A 22,241-nucleotide genomic window follows, 5' to 3' on the forward strand; every position below is an offset into this window, starting at 1 on the left:
ACTATACTTGATCAGTTACTTGCGTTAATCGGTTGATTCCATATATTTTGCACTAAAGTGTTTTTTTTCTCCAACAGTAATAAACCTTTAATGTGTAACAAGAAATGTGTTACTTTTCTAGTCTCTGTTTCGTCAGAATGGATGTTACCTGGAACAATACAGTGTACTCAGTTAAATAAAGGTAAAAAGTGTGTGTGTGTGTGTATATATACTCAGGAAGGATTTCCTGCAAACACACTTGTGTGAAGCGTCCAGGCTGTTAGAATGTGATTTTGGTTGACTAAGTTTCCTATGAACTCCTCTAATAAATTTACAAACATTGAAAGCTTCCAGGCTGTTCACTGTTTACATGCCTTGTTGTTTTCTGGGAAGAAGCAGGGAGCGCTCCCATTGTTGTTCCAGCTATGGTAAGCACTTTGGTCAATCTGGAAAGCCAGAGTGATGATTCAGATATTTCTTGCTTTCCAATGTTGTCCATGACTTGATTGACCATTTTGAACGGATTCACAACATTGTCATAGAGCTGTGAAGACCTGTTGGAGACGGCAGAGCTTTCACAAGAAGCAGGGATGTGAAGAGGGAACAAATCAAATCAAATTGTATTGTATTTGTCAAATGTACCGAATACAACCGGTGTAGACCTTACAGTGAAATTCTTACTTACAAGCCCTTAACCAGCAATGCAATTTTAAGAAATTACCTACAAGTAAAGTAAGAGATAAGCATAACAAATTATTAAAGAGCAATGCATATAGTCTGGGTAGCCTTTTGACTAGCAGTTCAGGAGTCGTATGACTTGGGGGGGGGGGGGGGGGGTAGAATTATTTAGGAGCCTCTTGGACCTAGACTTGGCTCTCCGGTATCGCTTGCCATGTGGTAGCAGAGAGAACAGTCTATGACTAGGGTGGCTGGAGTCTTTGACAATTTTTAGAACCTTCCTCTGACACCGCCTGGTATAGAGGTCCTGGATGGCAGGAAGCTTGGCCCCGGTGATGTACTGGGTTGTACGCACTACCCTCTAGTGCCTTGCGGTCAGAGCAGTTGCCATACCAGGAAGTGATGCAACCTGTCAGGATGCTCTTGATGGTGCAGCTGTAAAACCTTCTGAGGTTTTCAGTCTCCTGAGGGGGAATCGGTTTTGTCGTGCCCTCTTCACGACTGTCTGTTGGGAAAATTATGATTAAATGACTGAACAAATCATTTTAAATGGAACTGTAACTAAGTAAACTTATACTCTGTTTTATTATATCTGATTAACAAAATGAGTTCATAAGAAGGGATTGTGTGACATGGACAAGGAGTAATTAAAGTTAATGAACACCATTCCAACTAGGAAGAAATAAATGGTTTGTGGATTAAGTAAACAGATAAGGTAGTTAACCTATGGTTACACCGACAAAACTGAGCTCTGGGGTGTTTTAGGTAAGGAAGTGAGTGCATTCCTAGGTTTTCTGTTAATTAGAACTGTCAGCTAAGTGGTGATCGATAATGTTGAGGGGTCAAAAAGTTAATTCAGTTGTGTTGTGTGTATGTGCTGGGGGGATCAGAATGAACTCAGAATCTCATGAACCTTTAAAGTTCCCTTTGACCCGGTCTGGAGGAGGAGATTCATTTTAGGAGCAATGAAATGACGTCATGTTATTGTATATAAACTGTTGCTCGTGGTAAAGTGGCAGCGCACTCCGAGAATAAATTCTGTTACCTATTATTGAAATGGCTGGTCTCCGTCTATTTTATGCAAACAAGAATCTTACAAATTCTCATAAAATAGATTAAGGGTTTTCAATTAATGAAAACACATTGGCATAATTAAATTACAGTAACACTGTCTTGGTGTGCTTGGACCATGTTATTTAGTTGGTGATGTGTACGCCAAGGAACTTGAAGCTCTCAACCTGCTCCACTACATCCCCATCGATGAGAATGGGTCCATGCTCGGTCCTCCTTTTCCTGTAGTCCACAATCATCTCCTTTGTCAAATTGACACATTTCTTCAGCCTACTGAGGTTGAAGAGGCGCTGTTGCGCCTTTTTCACCACGCTGTCTGTGTGGGTGGACCATCAGTAATGGTTTCGCCACCCACTGGAGGGTCTGGGACTGTACCATTATTCACATGAATAATTGTACTTCGTACAGTCAGGCAACTATAGACAGGCAACTTACTAGGAATGGGAGTCCCTGGGAGCAATGTTCCCTTCAATTTTTGGGGCACTGAGCAAATTGTTGGTCTTTTGAGCGGAAACTTGAACTTTGTGCAACTTCTATACCCTTACAGTTTTAGACAGTAGCCAATAGGCTATTGTGGCTATTTGAGCATAATGTAGGCCATGACAGACCAACCCTCTTCATGGAGATCTACTGTCCTGTATGTTTTCAGTCCAGCCCTAATTTAACACAACTGATTCAGCTAGTTAAGGTCTTGTTGAGCAGCCAATTAGTAGAATCAAGGTTAAATTAGGGTTGGACTGAAAACCCATAGGACGGTAGATCTCCAGGAAGAGGGTTGGGCAGCCCTGATCTAGGCCTTCCAGCAAACCAATGGCGCAAATCCCATAACATTTTCACATGGAAATAGCTTTTGACTTTTTTCAATGTAGGCCTAAATTGCATGATACTTTTAAAAACATTTTTACATTATGAAGGGCTTGACATCAATTAATGATTTTTTACTTGGTCTGTAACACCATGGGCCAAATAGGTGACTGTAAATTGCATTGTATTGTGTTGTAGTATGCAAGACACCACTTTAAAAAATGTAATGTAATGATTAATTATTACCTGTTTTGCTAGTACAGACTGGAGTATGTTCCGGGATTGTTCTAATGACTTTGAGGATTACACCACATCAGTCGCTGGCTTTACCAATAAGTGCATCGAGGACGTCGTCCCCACAGTGACTGTACGTACATAAAGCCATGGAAGCCATGAAGCCATGGATTACACGCAACATTTGCACTGAGCTAAAGGGTAGTGCTACCTCTTTCATAGTTCGGGACTCTAACCTGGAAGCTTATAAGAAATCCCGCTATGCCCTCCGACGAACCATCAAACAGAAAAACCATCAATAGTGGACTAAGATCGAGAAGTACGACACTGGCTCCGACGCTCGTCGGGTGTGGCAGGGCCTGCTAACTATTACAGACTACAAAGGGAAGCACAGCCGAGAGCTGGCCAGTGTCACGAGCCTACCAGACAAGCTAAATATCTTCTATGCTCGCTTTGAGGCAAGTAACACTGAAACAAGCATGAGAGCATCAGCTGTTCCGGACAACTGTGTGATCACGCTCTCCGCAGCCAATGTGAATAAGACCATTAAACAGGTCAACATTCACAAGGCCATAGGGCCAGACGGATTACCAGGACGTGCACTCCGAGCATGCGATGACCAACAGGCAAGTGTCTTCACTGACATTTTCAACCTCTCCATGTCTGAGTCTGTAATAGCAACATGTTTCAAGCAGACCACCATAGAGCACATTCCTGTGCCCAAGAACACTAACTGGATCCTGGACTTCCTGACGGGCCGCCCCCAGGTGATAAGGCTAGGTAACAACACGTCCGCCACAATGATCCTCAACACGGGGGGCCCTCAGGGGTGCGTGCACAGTCCCTTCCTGTACTCCCTGTTCACTCATGACTGCACGGCCAGGCACGACTCCATGATGAGACAGCCTATAGGGAGGTCAGAGACCTGACCGTGTGGTGCAAGGACAACAATCTCTCACTCAACATGATCAAGGCAAAGGAGGTGATAGTGGACTACCTGAAAATGAGGACCGTGCATGCCCCCATTCTCATCGACAGGGATGTAGTGGAGCAGGTTGAGAGCTTCAAGTTCCTTGGCGTCCACATCACCAACAAACTAAGATGGTCCAAGCACACCAAGACAGTCTTGAAGAGGGCACGACAAAACCGATTACCCCTCAGGAGACTGAACAGATTTGGCATGGGTCCTCAGATCCTCAAAAGGTTTTACAGCTGCACCATCGAGAGCATCCTGACGGGTTGCATCACTGCCTGGTATGGCAACTGCTCGGCCTCTGACAGAGGGTAATGCGTACGACCCAGTACATCACCGGGGCCAAGCTTTCTGCCATCCAGGACCTCTATACCAGACGGTGTCAGAGGAAGGCTCTAAAAATTGTCAAAGACTCAAGCCACCCTAGTCATAGACTGTTCTCTCTGCTACCGCACGGCAAGCGGTACCGCAGCGCCAAATCTAGGTCCAAGAGGCTCCTAAATAGCTTCTACCCCCAAGCTATAAGACTCCTGAACAGCTAATCAAAAGGCTACCCAGACTATATGCATTGCTCTTTAATAATTTGTTATGCTTATCTCTTACTTTTTTAAGGTAATTTCTTAAAACTGCATTGTTGGTTAAGTAAGGGCTTGTTAGAAAGCATTTCATTGTATTGTACATTTGACAAATCACAATCTTCACATCCCTGCTTCTTGTGAAAGCTCTGCCATCTCCAACAGGTCTTCGCAGCTCTAAGACAATGTTGGGAATCTGTTCAAAATGGTCAATCAAGTCATGGACAACATTTGAAAGCAAGAAATATCTGAATCCTCACTCTGAATCATCACTCTGGCTTTCCAGATTGACCAAAGTGCTTACCATAGCTGGAACAACAATGGGAGCGCTCCCTGCTTCTTCCCAGAAAACAACAAGGCATGTAAACAGTGAACAGCCTGGAAGCTTTCAATGTTTGTAAATTTATGAGAGGAGTTCATAGGAAACTTAGTCAGCAAAAATCACATTCTAACAGCCTGGACGCTTCACACAAGTGTGTTTGCAGGAAATCCTTCCTGAGTATATATATATATATACACACACACACACACTTTTTACCTTTATTTAACTGAGTACACTGTATTGCTCCAGGTAACTTCCATTCTGATGAAACAGAGACTAGAAAAGTAACATGTTTCTTGTTACACATTAAAGGTTTATTACTGTTGGAGAAAAAAACACTTTAGTGCAAAATATATGGAATCAACCGATTAACACAAATTACTGATCAACTATAGTACAATTGTAGAAAATTATTTTCCCCATAGTATTCACTAACAAAACCTTTCTGTTAATAAGATGACATCACCATTTTAAACAAGGACATGATTGATACACACTAGACCTAAATACAGTCTAAAATCAAAATACAGTACAGTACAAGTACCATTCAACCTTCTTAAACTAACCTTCTTGAACATGTTCAATGTCTTACATACTTCAGCTTGAAGAGTATATTTCATCATCATTGCTAGACTAAATAATTTGTTACTAAATAATTAATTCTAGACTTTGTTTTGTGTTAATAAAAACTAGAATATGATCTTCCTAAACAGGGAATGACACGCCTACCAGGAAATGACTCTAGGGGTGACTGTATTGACCAATAACCCTCTCGTGCCGGAGTCTGGTTCGAGCAGTAACACACATGCCTCCAAGGCGACGGGATCAAGTCTCAACTCAGCCGTTCGTCTAAAGCCCTTCCTCACTGTTTGTTCTATACATGTCTTCCAACTTCCTATTGTCCTGTAAAAATATATATATAATAATAAATAAAACAAAGAGAAGGAGATCAGAGCTCCTGGTATATAAAAAAATATATGACCTCTCTGCCAAACCACATACAGTACAAATCTCTTGACACCCACCAGGAAATTACTCTAGGAATAACAGTATCAATCAGTATACAAACACATACAGTATAAATACATTACAACTAAATAAATAACTGCATATGCAAGCAAATGAATTCAAACACACTAACAAATGATATCCCAGTACTTCATAAATATATATATTTTTAAGTATCTCAAAGACTGTCGGGGACTTGCCACTCTCTGGCAGCTATCGGTGTTGCTTTATCTCAAGGAAAGTCTGAGAAAGCAATCAGAGGTGTTGATGAGTGGCAGAACAAGCTAAGAACAAAACCCTCATGGGGAGAAAGAGATGAAGAAAAGCAGGCACTCAGTCCTTGACCAGTTGCTATTGTCCCAATTGATGGGGAACAGATAGAGCAAGGCTTGAACCAGCTACCTGCAGTTATACTATGAGGTACAGACCTTGGCAGATACAGGGACGCTACACAATTGGTTTTGGTGCCATCCCCTATCTCAGATAAATAAAGTGCTCGGCTTGCTTCATGTTTTCAAATGTCCCGTTTGACCTTGATGGACAGATTAGATAGAAAGACTGAAGCAGGCTCGAACAGAAATGAAACATGTTTCAGCAAGACTACATCACTACGCAGTTGCTTTAGAAGTCCAATAGGCTTCTGGCACGGACGACCCCCCTCCGGTCCCCCATCCATGTCTGCACAGGTTTTGCTGCTGCTGTAGAGTACAGTTCAGCCCCTCTGTCCTGGCCTGGAAGTCAGGTGTTTGACGTTGCACAGGCTGCGTTTTAGGTTCTGTGTGAAGTCACGGAGCTGCAGCAGGGTAAAGTGAGTTGCAACCTGAACCTCGTAGTCCCCTGGGAGGCGTGAGGCCAGCCCCGAGGCCTGGTACTGGGCCACACTGCTCATCTGGCCAGGCTCCTGCATCTGAACAACACAAAAACATACAGAAGGTTATTAACCTAAAGGAACATCTCAAGTGTGATGATATGATTTATGATTGTAGGACCTCTATGATCTTGTGCCAGTGTGCATGCATGTGTCTACTTCTTATTACTTATTGAGTTTGTGTGTGTGTGTGTGTCAGTCTCACCTCGTTGACCTGGGCCAGCAGGTCTCTGATGTCAGCCAGGAGTCCTGTCACCTTGTCAGTGGTCACACGCTCCTTCAGCTCACCCAGCACATCCTGATACAGCTGCAGCCCCGCAGACTTACTGCTGAGATTCATCTCCTGTAGGTGGAAGCACACAGCTGGTCAGACAACTAATCAGTAGGCTAAGACACAACCCAGTCAAATCAAATCCAAAAGTTTATTTGTCACATGCGCCGAATACAACAGGTATTCCTCTTCCCAAGTCGGATGGAAAGCAGTTGGATTTGAAAGAGCAACAGGAGAGAGAGAGAGATGGAAGAGGATGAAGAGTCAGTAGTCCAGCCGAAGAAAAACAGGACTGGCAGTGGAAAGACAACCTGGTCTCAGAACCTTTTGTATTATTCTGTAAGACACTCCATTTAGTTTGATATGTTAAGTTTGGTATGGTTACATATGACAGATGTTTACTTAGTAGGGTGGTTGGTCGGGGGTATAATGCAAATGTCTAGCAACCCATTGTTGTGAATTCGAATCTCATCATGGATAACCTTAGCATTTTAGCTAATTAGGAACTTTTCAACAATGTACTATTTTGAGCTGCTTTGCAACTACTGAGCATTTTAGGTAACCCTTACCCTAACACTAACCTTAACCCTTTTAGCTAAACCTTCCCCTAACCCTAATCTTGGCCCTTTTAGCTAACCCTTCCCCTAACCCTAACCTTAACCCTTTTAGCTAAACCTTCCCCTAACCCTAACCTTAACCCTTTTAGCTAACCCTTCACCTAACCCTAACCTTAACCATTTTAGCTAAACCTTCCCCTAATCCTAATCTTGACACTTTATCCTACCTCCTAAACTTAACCTTAACCTTACCCCTAACCCATAGCCTAGCTAACATTAGCAAGCTAGAATTTGTAACATATCATACATTTTGTAAATGTGTAACATACTCTGCAAATTCGCAACATATAACATGAATTGTAATTTCTAACATATCATACGAAATGGGTGATTGACATCCACAAATGTACAGTCGTAGCCAGACTGCCTCAGTCTGTATGATTGCAATTTGCATATACTCCAGAATGTTGTGAAGAGTGATCAGATGAATTGCAATTAATTGCAAATTCCCTCTTTGCCATGCAAATGAACTGAAGCCCAAAAAAACATTTCCACTGCATTTCAACCCCGCCACAAAAGGACCAGCTGACATCATGTCAGTGATGCTCTCGTTAATGAGGACAAGGCTGGAGATCACTCTGTCATGCTGATTGAGTTCGAATAACAGACTGGAAGCTTCAAAAGAAGGGTGGTGCTTGGAATCATTGTTCTTCCTCTGTCAATCATGGTTACCTGCAAGGAAGCATGTACCATCATCATTGCTTTGCAAAAAAAGGGCTTCACAGGCAAGGGTATTGCTGCCAGTAAGATTGCACCTAAATCAACCACTTATCGGACCATCAAGAACTTCAAGGAGATGCCGTTCAATTGTTGTGAAGAAGGCTTCAGGGCGCCCAAGAAAGTCCAGCAAGCGCCAGGACCGTCTCCTTAAGTTGATTCAGCTGCGGGATCGGTGCACCACCAGTACAGAGCTTGCTCAGGAATGGCAGCAGGCAGGTGTGAGTGCATCTGCATGCACAGTGAGGCGAAGACTTTTGGAGGATGGCCTGGTGTCAAGAAGGGCCGCAAAGAAGCCACTTCTCTCCAGGATAAACATCAGGGACAGACTGATATTCTGCAAAAGGTACAGGGATTGGACTGCTGAGGACTGGGGTAGTCATTTTCTATGATGAATCCCCTTTCCGATTGGTTGGGGCATCCAGAGACCGGAGACCGGAGACCTTTCCGATTGTAAAGCATCCTGAGACCATTCATGTGTGGGGTTGCTTCTCAACCAAGGGAGTGGGCTCACTCACAATTTTGCCTAAGAACACAGCCATGAATAAAGAATGGTACCAACACATCCTCCGAGAGCAACTTCTCCCAACTATCTAGGAACAGTTTGGTGACGAACAAGGCCTTTTCCAGCATGATGGAGCACCTTGCAATAAGGCAAAGGGATAACTAAGTGGCAAAACATGGATATTTTGGGTCCATGGCCAGGGAACTCCCCAGACCTTAATCCCATTGAGAACTTGTGGTCAATCCTCAAGAGGTGGGTGCACAAACAAAACCCCACAAATTCTGACAAACTCCAAGCATTAATTATGCAAGAATGGGCTGCCATCAGTCAGGATGTGGCCCAGAAGTTAATTGACAGCACGCCAGGATTGCAGAGGTCTTGAAAAAGAAGGGTCAACACAGCAAATATTGACTTTTTGCATCAACTTCATGTAATTGTCAATAAAAGCCTTTGACACTTGTGAAATGCTTGTAATTATACTTCAGTATTCCATAGTAACATCTGACAAAAATATCTAAAGACACTGAAGCAGCAAACTTTGTGAAAATTAATATTTGTGTCATTCTCACAACTTTTGGCCACGACTGTATTACATACCATACAAAACGTAACATATCATACTAAATGGAGTGTCTTGGATTTACTTACAGAATAATGTGAAATCCTCTGAGACCAGGTTGGGAAAGAAGGTAAGTGAAAATGACAACAAATACTGGTTCCTTCCTGCACTGTAATATAATAATATGAATATGAATTCAATCTTAACATTTGAGTTGGCTCATTATTGGAAATAGCACATTTACCCTCCTCTAATGCTCCACAATTTCAACAGGACCTATTATATCCAAGTATTTGAATGGATGTTAGTCCTGCATGGATGGCTGTCATAAAGTTAGATTCGTTTTCTTCTAGGCGACAAGAAAGTCAACTGTCAGGAAGCGCTCGACTGAACAGCATGGCACAAATAGGCATTTATTCATTTATTTTATTTAACCTTTTTTTAACCAGGTAGGCAAGTTGAGAACAAGTTCTCATTTACAATTGCGACCTGGCCAAGATAAAGCAAAGTAGTTCGACACATACAACAACACAGAGTCTTCACTATTATTCTACAATGTATAATTGGTGTTAAATTATGTGTTATTTCATAGTTCATAGTTATCCAAACTTTTGACTGCTACTGTATATACAGTATATACACTATACAAAACTGTATATACAGTATATACAGTTGTCCATGATGAGATTTGAATTCACAACATTTGGGTTGCTAGACGTTTGCGTTATACACCCAACCAACCACCCTACTAAGTAACCATCTGTCTTATGTAACCATACCAAACTTAACACATCATACTGTCAGGATTCACCTTGGGGTCATGATTTGGGGCTGAACAAATGTTTGATGTATTAGAATAATTGATTATTCTTATGTTATGTTAATAGAAGAGGAGGGGTTATAAGACCACTCCCTCCTTACATTTATAGGGTCCTAGACTACAGATTAACAATAAATATTCATTATATAGTTTTAGAATTGTTCCACAGTGTCACACCCTGACCTGAGTATTCTTTGTTTTCTTTATTGTTTTGGTTAGGTCAGGGTGTGACATGGGTGATGTATGTGTTTTTTGTACTGTCTAGGGGTTTTGTAGGTTTTTAGGGTTGTTTAATATTGGTTCTCAATTAGAGGCAGGTGTGTATCGTTGTCTCTGATTAGGAACCATATTAAGTTAGCCATCTTTTTGGGGGTATTTCGTGGGTTATTGTCTATGTTTAGTTGCCTGTGTCTGCACTATCGTTTATAGCTTCACGTTCGGTTTGTTGTTTTGTATAGTTTGTTAAGTGTTCTACGTTTCATTAAAAAGTATGTATTCATCTCACGCTGCGCCTTGGTCTCCTCCATACATCGAACGTGACAGAATAACGCACCTTAAAAGGACCAAGCAGCGTGATTGGGAGGAACAGCGCGTAATGGAGAGATGGACCCGGGAGAAGGACAATTGGGTAACAACCTGGGAGGAGATTGAGAGTTGGTAAATCGATCCAGGGAGAGTGCCAGAGCCTGCATGGGATTCTTTGGAACAGTGCGAGGAGGGATACAGGAGAATGGAAGAATGGCGAAGATATAAGGGTACACGGCTAGCACGGAAGCCCGAAAGGCCGCCCCAATATTTTTTTGGGGGGAGGGGGCACAAGAGGAGATTGGCTAAGTCAGGTAGGAGACCTGAGCCAACTCCTCGTGCTTACCGTGGGGAGCGTGTAACTGGTCAGGCACCGTGTTATGCAGAGATGCACAGCATTTCTAGCCCGGTGCGCTATATTCCAGCTCCTCGCATTGGCCAGGCTAGAATGAGCATCCCGCCAGGACGGGTTGTGTCAGCTTTACACTCCAGACCTCCAGTACGCCTCCACAGCCCAGTACATCCCGTGCCTGCTCCCCGCACTCGCCCTGAGGTGCGTGTCCTCAGCCCAGTACCACCAGTGCCAACACCACGCACAAGGCTTCCTGTGCGTCTCCAGAGCCCTGTACGCCCTGTTCCTCCTCCCCGCACTCGCCCTGAGGTGTGTGTCCCCAGCCCGGTACCACCAGTGCAGGCACCACGCACCAGGCCACCAGTGCGCCTCCAGGGTCCAGTACTCCCTGTTCCTGCTCCTCGCACTCGCCCTGAGGTGTGTGTCCCCAGCCCGGTACCTCCAGTGCCGGCACCACGCACCAAGCCTATAGTGTGACTCGGCAGTCCAGTACGCCCTGTTCCTCCTCCCCGCACTCGCCCTGAGGTGCGTGTCCTCGGCCCAGTACCACCAGTGCCGGCACCACGCACCAGGCCTACAGTGCGCCTCGCCAGTCCAGAGAGTCCAGCTACAGTACCCAGCCCAGAGCGTCCGGCTACAGTACCCAGTCCAGAGCGTCCAGTCTACAACAATATACAGACCGGAACATCCTACAACGGGCCGCAGACCTGAACCTCCTACGACGGGCCGTAGACCGGTACCTCCTACGACGGGTCACAGTCCGGAACCTACCACGATGGGTCGCAGTCCAGAGTCTGCCACGACGGGTCGCAGTCCATAACCTACCACGACGGGTCACAGTCCGGATCCGCCAGAGTCTCCCTCCTGTCCTGAGCCGCCAGAGTCTCCCTCCTGTCCTGAGCCGCCAGAGTCTCCCTCCTGTCCTGAGCCGCCAGAGTCTCCCTCCTGTCCTGAGCCGCCAGAGTCTCCCTCCTGTCCTGAGCCGCCAGAGTCTCCCTCCTGTCCTGAGCCGCCAGAGTCTCCCTCCTGTCCGGAGCCGCCAGCGTCTCCCTCCTGTCAGGAGCCGCCGGAGCCGTCAGCCAGCCAGGAGCCGCCGGAGCCGTCAGCCAACCAGGATCTGGCAGAGCCGTCAGCCAACCAGGAGATGCCGATGCCGCCTGTCAAGCCGGCGATGCTGGAATCTCCCTCTGTCCGGAGCTGCCAGAGCCGCTCCTCAGTCCAGTGACGTCCTCTAAGATGATCTTCAGTCTGGGGCCCGCTGCGAAGGTCCCCACTCCAGAGGCGCCACCTAAGTGGGCCAAGACGGAGGAAAAGCGGGGTCCACGTCCTTCACCCGAGCCGCCACCGTGAAAATGGCCCACCCAGACCCTCCCCTTTAGATTAGGTTTTGTGGCCGAAGTCCGCACCTTTGTGGGGGGGTGCTGTCATGCCCTGACCTGAGTATTCTTTGTTTTCTTTATTGTTTTGGTTAGGTCAGGGTGTGACATGGGTGATGTATGTGTTTTTGTACTGTCTAGGGGTTTTGTAGGTTTTTGGGGTTGTTTACTATCTAGGTGTTTATATATGTCTATGGTTGCCTAGATTGGTTCTCAATTAGAGGCAGGTGTGTATCGTTGTCTCTGATTGGGAACCATATTTAGTTAGCCATCTTCTTTGGGTATTTCGTGGGTTATTGTTTATGTTTAGTTGCCTGTGTCTGCACTATCGTTTATAGCTTCACGTTCGGTTTGTTGTTTTGTATAGTTTGTTAAGTGTTCTACGTTTCATTAAAAAGTACAGTGGGGCAAAAAAGTATTTAGTCAGCCACCAATTGTGCAAGTTCTCCCACTTAAAAAGATGAGAGAGGCCTTTAATTTTCATCATAGGTACACTTCAACTATGACGGACAAAATGAGAAAAACAATCCTGAAAATCACATTGTAGGATTTCTTATGAATTTATTTACAAATTATGGTGGAAAATAAGTATTTGGTCAATAACAAAAGTTTATCTCAATACTTTGTTATATACCCTTTGTTGGCAATGACAGAGGTCAAACGTTTTCTGTAAGTCTTCACAAGGTTTTCACACACTGTTGCTGGTATTTTGGCCCATTCCTCCATGCAGATCTCCTCTAGAGCAGTGAGGTTTTGGGGCTGTTGCTGGGCAACACAGACTTTCATCTCCCTCCAAAGACTTTCTATGGGGTTGAGATCTGGAGACTGGCTAGACCACTCCAGGACCTTGAAATGCTTCTTACAAAGCCACTCCTTCGTTCCCCGGGCAGTGTGTTTGGGATCATTGTCATGCTGAAAGACCCAGCCATGTATCATCTTCAATGCCCTTGCTGATGGAAGGAGGTTTTCACTCAAAATCTCACGATACATGGCCCCATTCATTCTTTCCTTTACAAGGATCAGTCGTCCTGGTCCCTTTGCAGAAAAACAGCCCCAAAGCATGTTGTTTCCACCCCCTTGCTCCACAGTAGGTATGGTGTTCTTTGGATGCAACTCAGCATTCTTTGTCCTCCAAACACGACGAGTTGGGTTTTTACCCAAAAAATATATTTTGGTTTCATCTGGCCATATGACATTCTCCCAATCGTCTTCTGGATCATCAAATTGCTCTCTAGAAAACTTCAGACGGGCCTGGACATGTACTGGCTTAAGCAGGGGGACACGTCTGGCACTGCAGGATTTGAGCCCCTGGTGGCATAGTGTGTTACTGATGGTAGGCTTTGTTACTTTGGTCCCAGCTCTCTGCAGGTCATTCACTAGGTCCCCCCGTGTGGTTCTGATTTTTGCTCACCGTTCTTGTTCATCATTTTGACCCCACGGGGTGAGATCTTGCATGGAGCCCCAGATCGAGGGAGATTATCAGTGGTCTTGTATGTCTTCCATTTCCTAATAATTGCTCCCACAGTTGATTTCTTCAAACCAAGCTGCTTACCTATTGCAGATTCAGCCTTCCCATCCTGGTGCAGGTCTACAATTTTGTTTCTGGTGTCCTTTGACAGCTCTTTGGTCTTGGCCATAGTGGAGTTTGGAGTGTGACTGTTTGAGGTTGTGGACAGGTGTATTTTAAACTGATAACAAGTTCAAACAGGTGCCATTAATAAAGGTAACGAGTGGAGGACAGAGGAGCCTCTTAAAGAAGAAGTTACAGGTCTGTGAGTGCCAGAAATCTTGCTTGTTTGTAGGTGACCAAATACTTATTTTCCACCATAATTTGCAAATAAATTAATAGAAAATCCTACAATGTGATTTTCTGGATTTTTTTTCTAATTTTGTCTGTCACAGTTGAAGTGTACCTATGATGAAAATGACAGGCCTCTCTCATCTTTTTAAGTGGGAGAACTTGCACAATTGGTGGCTGACTAAATACTTTTTTGCCCCACTGTATGTATTCATCTCACGCTGAGCCTTGGTCTCATCCATACATCGAACGTGACACACAGTTGTTGCTCTTTTTCTCTTATAATGTGTGACTGAGACAGAACTCTGCAGGGGAGTGTGGGAGATAAGAGACTACTCAGACATTACACAATAAATCAACTTTTGGGAGGGGGCATTTATTGCCGAGCTTTTAGATAAACACTGAAACTCCATGTTTGTATAGCTACAGATGCAGGGTTTTGGTCTCAGGAGTAAAAGGGTAATGACGTAGTCAGTGACATCACTAAGGCAGGACTTCGGTTTAATAAAACAACTCGAGACCTTTTGTACGATGCAGAACTTACTCATAAACATTCGTGTCATGTTTCTGTTTGTCAACTTCTGTCTGCAATTGCATTAATAAAGGTTTTTGAATTATTTAATTAAAGATATTGTCATAATGCTAATTTCACCAATGAACTCATGATTGACAAGGTAGGACATAAAGAACGAACCTAACAATACTAAATGGAGTGGCTTGGTTTTACATTATTTGACAATAATACAAAAGGCTCTGAGACCAGGTTGTCTTTCCACTGCCAGTCCTGTTTTTCTTCGGCTGGACTACTGACTCTTCATCCTCTTCCACCTCTCTCTCTCCTGTTGCTCTTTCAAATCCAACTGCTTTCCATCCGACTTGGGAAGAATGCAAAATTGTTTGTTTTTTCTATTTGCTAAAACTTGTACAACCAGTACAAACCCGTTTAAACTGCAGCCTGAATTTGGGAATTGCAGGTATCATAAAGTGATAATGATAATGTCATAAACATAGTCCTACTGCACCTGATTGGCTAGGTGCTATTCTATAATGCAACCACTATAGATAGCCTATTAGCAATAGCACTAATATATAGGACTATTATATGACTAATATGCCTATCAATATCAGTTGTTATGATTATTACAACTTTTAAAAATGTATTCACAGGCTAATGACATAATAGGCCCACTGCTGATTATAAAATGTTATAAACTGCGTGGTTCGAGCCATGAATGCTGATTGGCTGACAGCAGTGTTATATCAGACCGTATACCACAGGTATGACAAAACATTTATTACCACTCTGCGTTGCGTCGTGCATAAAGAACAGCCCTTAGCCGTGGTATATTGGCCATACACCACACCCCCCTGTGCCTTATTGCTTAAATAGCTTACCGATTGAGGCTATAGAGGCCTAACAGTCCTTAAAACATTTGAATTATGTTCGTAAACGGTGTGCTCCACCACGATGAGAATATATAGCTAAATATGAATGATTCATGTTTTTTTAATCAGCGGTCTCACTGTTAGACACAAGATGATGCCGTAAATGAATCCTGCTCTGCAATGGGCTGAGGAAGCTCGTCCCTGCCCCTGACTGTTTTAGCTACAAAACAGGAATTTGAGAAGAGCACTTATCCAAGTAAAAACAATCCAAAGGCTACAAGCCAGTAACCATACCGCTATTGCAATATTTTAGGGCATAACAACTTATTTCCAATACAGTCAGTCAGATTCATCTTTCATGTAGGCAACTTTTGAAATCCCTGGCCTACGTGTATTTCAAGGAATAAGCCTGTCTTTCTGTCATCCATAAGTGATCCACTTGAAGTGTCTGTCCTTGTACGTGTCAGCTCCATGGAAGAACAGTAATTACTAATGATGACTGATGAAAAGTAACAGACTTTATAACGGTATTACGTCACGCAACCTAATGTTGTGCATGACCTCATCAAGGTAGTTTTCGTGAGGAGTGCGGGGGCTGGGAACAACATGGGGGGGGGGGGGGGGGGGGGCAAGGATATAGGCATTGTGCTGTGATAAGAGCAATAATTCAAGGATGTGTTGGCTATGTCCCTTGTTATACCTTTAGGCCAACTATTAGCCTAAAGCTCCTAGAAGACACTTTGAGGAAATCATTTAAAAGTGAAATAGCCTCTTGAAAGAGGCCGTTTCAACAAAAAAAAAGAACCTTTGAAAGAACCTCTTGACTTTTGTGAACAAATTGAGTGCATAAAATTGAAACAGACACTAACATTACTATTACCTTTCATTTATGAAAATGATACCCCTTTCAGTGCATACAAAACAAGCCAACGTGACCCTTGAACTCTTGTTCAACACATCTGCATTTATTAACAATGACAGTAAATTATGTGAGACAAACATGATGAATTTCAGGACTTTTTCCCCTCTTACTCATTGTGTTTGCAAACCACAAGGCAAGGATAAAAAAAAAAACAATACAAAAAGGAATGTAACCAGTTTCCTTCAACCTCAGATGAGGTCAATGCTATTACACTTACTAATGGGCCATGGTCAATAACGCAAGATCCTCTAGTATGAAGCAGAGATCTAGAATGAGTTTCCAACAGCATTTATCTGGCATATTGAATCTCGTGCACTCAAAGTAATGAAAGTGTACGATGGAATGTGAAAAGATGAGACACCATACGATTAATCTGGTCTAGATCACAATATAGAGCTCCTGTTTCATGCCCTCATTGGCGCGTGGTTTATGTGTACATGTGGTTCCCCTTTCCTATTCTGAAGTACAGATATGAACATGCAATTGCCCAGCATATGTACTGTATTCTAATACTGCCTCGAAGGGGTACTATCAGAACTGGAATCACAAAGATGCTAAATGTCGTGTCAAATTCAAAGATCCACTTCAGTAATTACACCACATCCCTTTTTCACCCAGCCATTTCATTGGTCAACTATCCCATTTCTGACACGTTTCCCATGGTCGTAACTTTACTGACAGCATAGCTAGCCGTGGAATGTTCATGGATGAACATATTTCATTTAGTCCCGTTTGTAGTTAAATTATATACTTGTCCAGTCTCTGCCGGCCATCTGAGAGGTGAGAGAAGGAGTCCATTTTGTGATGAAGACTTTACAGGCAAGTCCGTTGGTTAGGTCCGTTTGAGAGTCATACATTAACAGACACAGTAGCAGCGTATCTATCTGAATGTGTTCTACGCAGCTCTCTCTCTTTTGGTTAAGTAGAGGTCAACAGTTTTGATTCACAACTGTAGGCAAGGTATTCACTATGAAGATGGATTTTTTAAATTAAGTAAACATATACTGCATATAGCTAAGAGGAAAGCGCAAAGTAGCAATAATACCATTGGGGACAGTGGAGAAAAAAAGGTCTTGAGATGAGAGAGGCACTGCTTATCTCTAAGTTGGACCATGTGTGTTCCATACTGGCACACTCACTATGTTACCGCCAGCATCCTATACAAGCATACTGTGTGGAGTTAGTAGGCCATACAAGACAAACACAGTCATTTTTTTTGGATTGTGTTTCCTTTTGCTAAAAAAAAAGAAGGTCAAATTCCTCCATTTCATCTCAATATGAATTCATTTCTGGGTAACATCTAAGTACCTCACTGTGATTGTTTTCACTTCAAATCATCAAAAAGAAACAAAAAGACTTTCTTAGCAAAGAGCAATTTCTCAAGCGATCCGTTTTCTAGGACTGCTAGGGAGTGGTCTGAGTGGGCAGGTGGAAACTGAAAACTAGCTGTTTGGAATTCTATTAGCTAATTAGGGCAGGCCTAAACTCCATCCCACCAAAACAGGCAGAAATTCCCAAGCAGTCTTTTCAAACAACTCTTACACTAAAAGGGCATTATCAGAATTTTCAACATTTTACAGTATTATTCCAACCGCAAAGTATGGAAATATATAATTTTACACAGGAAATCATGTTTCGACTGCACTGGGCCTTTAAAGTTCTGTTCAATGCCACTTCTCAGCATGTGGAAGTTGTTCACACATCGACTCCAATATTACCTAATACTGCAAAATATGGTCATAAAACGTGCCAGCTTATTCCAGAAATGGCAAACCAGGAATTGTTCATGACCTGATGACCTAGTATGCCTTCTTTCAATCAAAACTCACTGAAAGTGTGACACCTCCTGGCTTAGAGCAGTACTGCAACATGACAGAGCTGTACAGTAACATTGGGCCCATGAAAACACTGTCAAATACATTTGTTTTCATAGTTAAAATAATACAAATTTGACATTAAAACAATTCAAATGATACAAGATTAAAATAATAATAGGGCCATTTTTAAGATAAAAAAATTCATACATAGTGGGAATGAGTCTGACCTGTTTGTGCTACTAGGGGACAGTGAAGTAAGTGATGACAGGAAGTTCCAAATGCCTAGTCTTAGATAAAAAAAAGACACTGTTGACAAACATGAGCAGCAAAGAGGGAGCAAGGCAGCTGACTGGTATTATTGGAGAATCAAGTGAGAGCATCGCGTCTACAGACAAAGACCTTTTTACTGCACCTCAGTAGTCCACAGTGGCCTCCTCCGGTCTCCTTCATCTGCACTGACCTGAGATACACTGGACAGGTGACAGGAGCACCTCTGGTAGGAATCAGATCAGACACACTGCTTTGCTTTTACCTTCCCTGTGTTTTTCAGATCAGATGAAGTGAAGAAAAAGAGACAAGACAGGAAGCCACTTGAGACTATTGAGGCATGCTGGAGAATCCCCCCCCCCCCCCCCCCTGCCTCCGTCAATCTCGCTCTCTTTCATAAAGCTGCTATGTAACAACATTTCCCCATGGTTCTAGCTACCCCAACATTACACAAAGATTGACATCTAGTCCCCAAATTCGAAGGGCTACACCATCTGGGGGCTAGATTTAACCCCCTTTGCTAATCTAGCAGTGATTCCAGATGCAAACGTTAGAGAGTGAGTAAGACCTTACTGGTCGGGGCGGGAAAAACCCGGATTCTGAAACTCATATAGAGTGAAGCACAAAGTCAAATAATACTGACTCTCTACATTATCAGAACCCAAGGTGAGACATACGCAAGTAAAACCACTAGTAACACATTGAACTGTTAACCGTACACATATTCACACCCTGTTTGCCATGTTGCTAATAGAAAAGGACAATGCACCCACTTTGCGTGTCCTATATCCACTTGGAATTAAGACCATCTTCTGTATACCCAGTCTCCTCGATGCTTACGTCGATTCCATTCAACACCCTCCCACCCCCCAACCCAGCCACCATTGCTTAAGCTTTTTAAGCTATTTTAAATATATGTAAAGAATATATACAAAACAAGCATATCATCACTGTACAAATGAACTTGAACCCAACCTGAGTCTTTCCATCATACAAGGGGAGCAGTCTAGCAAAAAGGGGAAGTGGACAGTTTCCTTTGTTCAGTTAGTAGAGATCAAGAGAGATCATGCCATACAGCAGAAGCACTGTCTATCACCAGTATATTCAACAGTATCGGAGGAGAGTCTCTGTCATCAATACAGTTTCTTCTGTCCGGTTCTGTTTCCCATATCCAGTAGGTCTAGAATAGACTAGAAGCATTAAGTCAGTAGGGGCTGTATTTCCTGGTTAGTTATTTTACAAGTGATTAGACAAAAAAGAAGAGCATAGAAGACAAGCAACCTCCTTCACAGATTGATCAGTTGGGTAGTTAACTAGTTGAATGTGGTTCAATGCAACAAGGACTCCAGGTACTGAATAAGGAGCATATTGGGATTGTTGACGCGGCTCGAAGCAAATGACAGACATCAGTAAAAAAAAAATATATATTCAACCCCCCCCCTCCTCCCCACTTAAAACTGCTGCACCTAAAGTCTTCCTTTCTCCATTATTTTCTTCTTCTTTCATCATTCTTACAATCCGTCAGGTGCAACGTGGATTGTAAAAGTGTGAAGGCATTGTCCCTCCTTTCCCTCTCTCTGCCAGAGGTTTAGGAGGGATCAGAGGTCTTCAGAGCATCCACCTTGGTCTCCAGGTCTGTGATCTGAGGAGAGTGAGAGAAGGGGCTTTTATTACACACAAAATGTCCAGACAGAATTATCATAACTCAGTAGCATCCTCTTGCTATGCATCTTGATTAACCAAAGCAAAATGTCTTACATAATTATTGAGAATTTCATGAAATGTTTCCACATACAGTAGAACCTAAATATACAACACCTTGTCCTGGAGGTTGTCGGCCTCTTCCTTATGAGTGGCCTCTGTCTCCTCTTGGGCTCTGCGCTGAGCCGTCTCCTTCTTCAGATACTCAATCTCCCTGAGACACAATGCGTGGTTAGGCTGAATCCTGCCCATCCACCCTCCTACAAACCCGATAATCCGATTCCTCTACCTCCTACAAACCCCAGAACCTCCCATTCCTTTCCCTCCTACAAAACCCAGAAACCCCCATTCCTCTCATCCCCCTACTAGTGCTGAGCATTAGTGCTTTTTTGAGGTTGGTTCGGTTTCGGTTCGATTATACAAAAATTGTTCATGGTTTTCAATTTCGTTTTCAATTTCCAAAAAATGGGGGTGGGGGGGGGGGTCAAACCAAAAGCAGTGAACATTCAATTGCCAAAACATTGACAACAATTCATTGTCTCTGTCAGGTCCACATTGAGAAGACATCAATATAATTACTATGAAATAACTCAATAGATCAGTTTATTATTTGGTTTTTATTTTATGACTATTATTTTTCATTCAGTCATCTCATCTCAGGCAATAGCAGCCAGTCAGCCAAACAAACATCCAACGTCATCTCGGTGCTCCCCATACTGTACCCCATACTGTACTGTCTGACGAACCTAGTAGCTGTAGCTGCCTAATAGCTGGCTAAGTACGCTGTCTGACAAAAAAATAATTTTACTAGCTCCATTTCCGCCAGTCAACTTTGGTACAACATACAATGGGGGAGTCGCACTCTCGTGACTTCAGTTGAAGGATCTACAATCACGGCTGACAAGGCCAATGAAATCTGCGCCTCGCTGGAAGCCCTGCCTTCCATAGGTGATAAGCGTGAGGGTAGGATTTCAATTATTCCGCTGTGTGAACTGCAATGGTTCACGCTACTAAAACAAACCACCTGAAAATGAGACTGTCTTACGTTGCGCCAACTAAACTGTCCCATAGTGGTAGAGCCGGCATCTTGCCGTGGCGGCAAAGGGCGTGCGGGCACGGCAATGTGGATTTCTACATTTATTTTGCAACGCTCGCGCTCGGGCGACGTGTCCGGTCTGGTCAGCATTTAAGACAGAATTTGTTGCTTTATGCGTGATGTATGTTATGCCATGACACGTAACGATGTAACTTACAGAGTCGGAAGGGCCAGTTTTTGTCAAATATTCTCCAATACTATAGACCCATTACCATGTCAATCAATGCTTGAATAGAAATGTAGTTCACACCCCAAATGTTGATGTCAACACGGTCGCTACAGTCCCATTAGTCTTCTTTGCGGCCTCGTTTGAATGTCGCGGTTGCACACATTTGTACGGAATGGGGTTAGCGTACGTTACACCCTACCGCCTGTGTCTGCCTCGGTCAAGCACCGCTTGCCTCTCTTCCCTGACTTGTTGATGGGAGAGTCCGGTCCCACCTCGGTTACACAGTCGCAGAGGTTAGCTAGCTATTACTAGCTATTCCTGCCTCCCCACAGTGGAGTTGCTGGGGTAGCTCTTTTGTTTAGTATATGTAGCGTTAAGTCGCTTGGTTATTCTAAAATGGACCATGCTGCGGTCAAAGAGGCTAGCTAGCCTAGCTTATGCTAAAAAAAACTCCTGGCTAATGTTGGTTAGCATGCTTAACTTCCTGCGAGTGAAACTTAATATATTTTCCCCCGGCGTTATGGTAACCTCATCCCCATTTCCATCTGGAGTTGGAGGGAGTGAAGGAAACAGTGCCAAGGCCAAAGCCATATCAAACGGGGTGATACGTCAGCCATTGCCAGAGCCCCCTATGCCCATAAAGGGTCCGGGCTTCATGTAGGCTATACAGTTTCACGGATGCACAACTCATGTTGGAAGTGTGTTTAATGCTGCCCCCTCTGTTACACTGCGCTCCATGGGGATCAAGAGGTATATCAATCTCCCCAGGGTAACCGTGACAAGTTGTGTCGCCCCTCCCCCACAGATGGCTCATTACTGGGAATTATTGCG

At 43.6% G+C, this 22,241-nt stretch overlaps 1 protein-coding gene across 1 annotated transcript in view; it reads right to left on the bottom strand.

The window, feature by feature from the left end:
- Positions 1–17,494: 17,494 nt before the first annotated feature.
- LOC109898317 (neurabin-2-like) overlaps positions 17,495–22,241 on the bottom strand; it is a 59,744-nt gene continuing 54,997 nt past the window's right edge. The window contains exons 10-11 of the mRNA XM_020493252.2: positions 20,263–20,359; positions 17,495–20,086 (exon numbers count right to left, since the gene is read on the bottom strand). Coding sequence (XP_020348841.1) covers positions 20,033–20,086; positions 20,263–20,359 — 151 coding nt within the window. The 3' untranslated portion in view covers positions 17,495–20,032. The remainder of the gene's footprint in view (positions 20,087–20,262; positions 20,360–22,241) is intronic.

Source organism: Oncorhynchus kisutch, linkage group LG6, assembly GCF_002021735.2.
Source record: "Oncorhynchus kisutch isolate 150728-3 linkage group LG6, Okis_V2, whole genome shotgun sequence".
Lineage (NCBI taxonomy): Eukaryota > Metazoa > Chordata > Actinopteri > Salmoniformes > Salmonidae > Oncorhynchus > Oncorhynchus kisutch.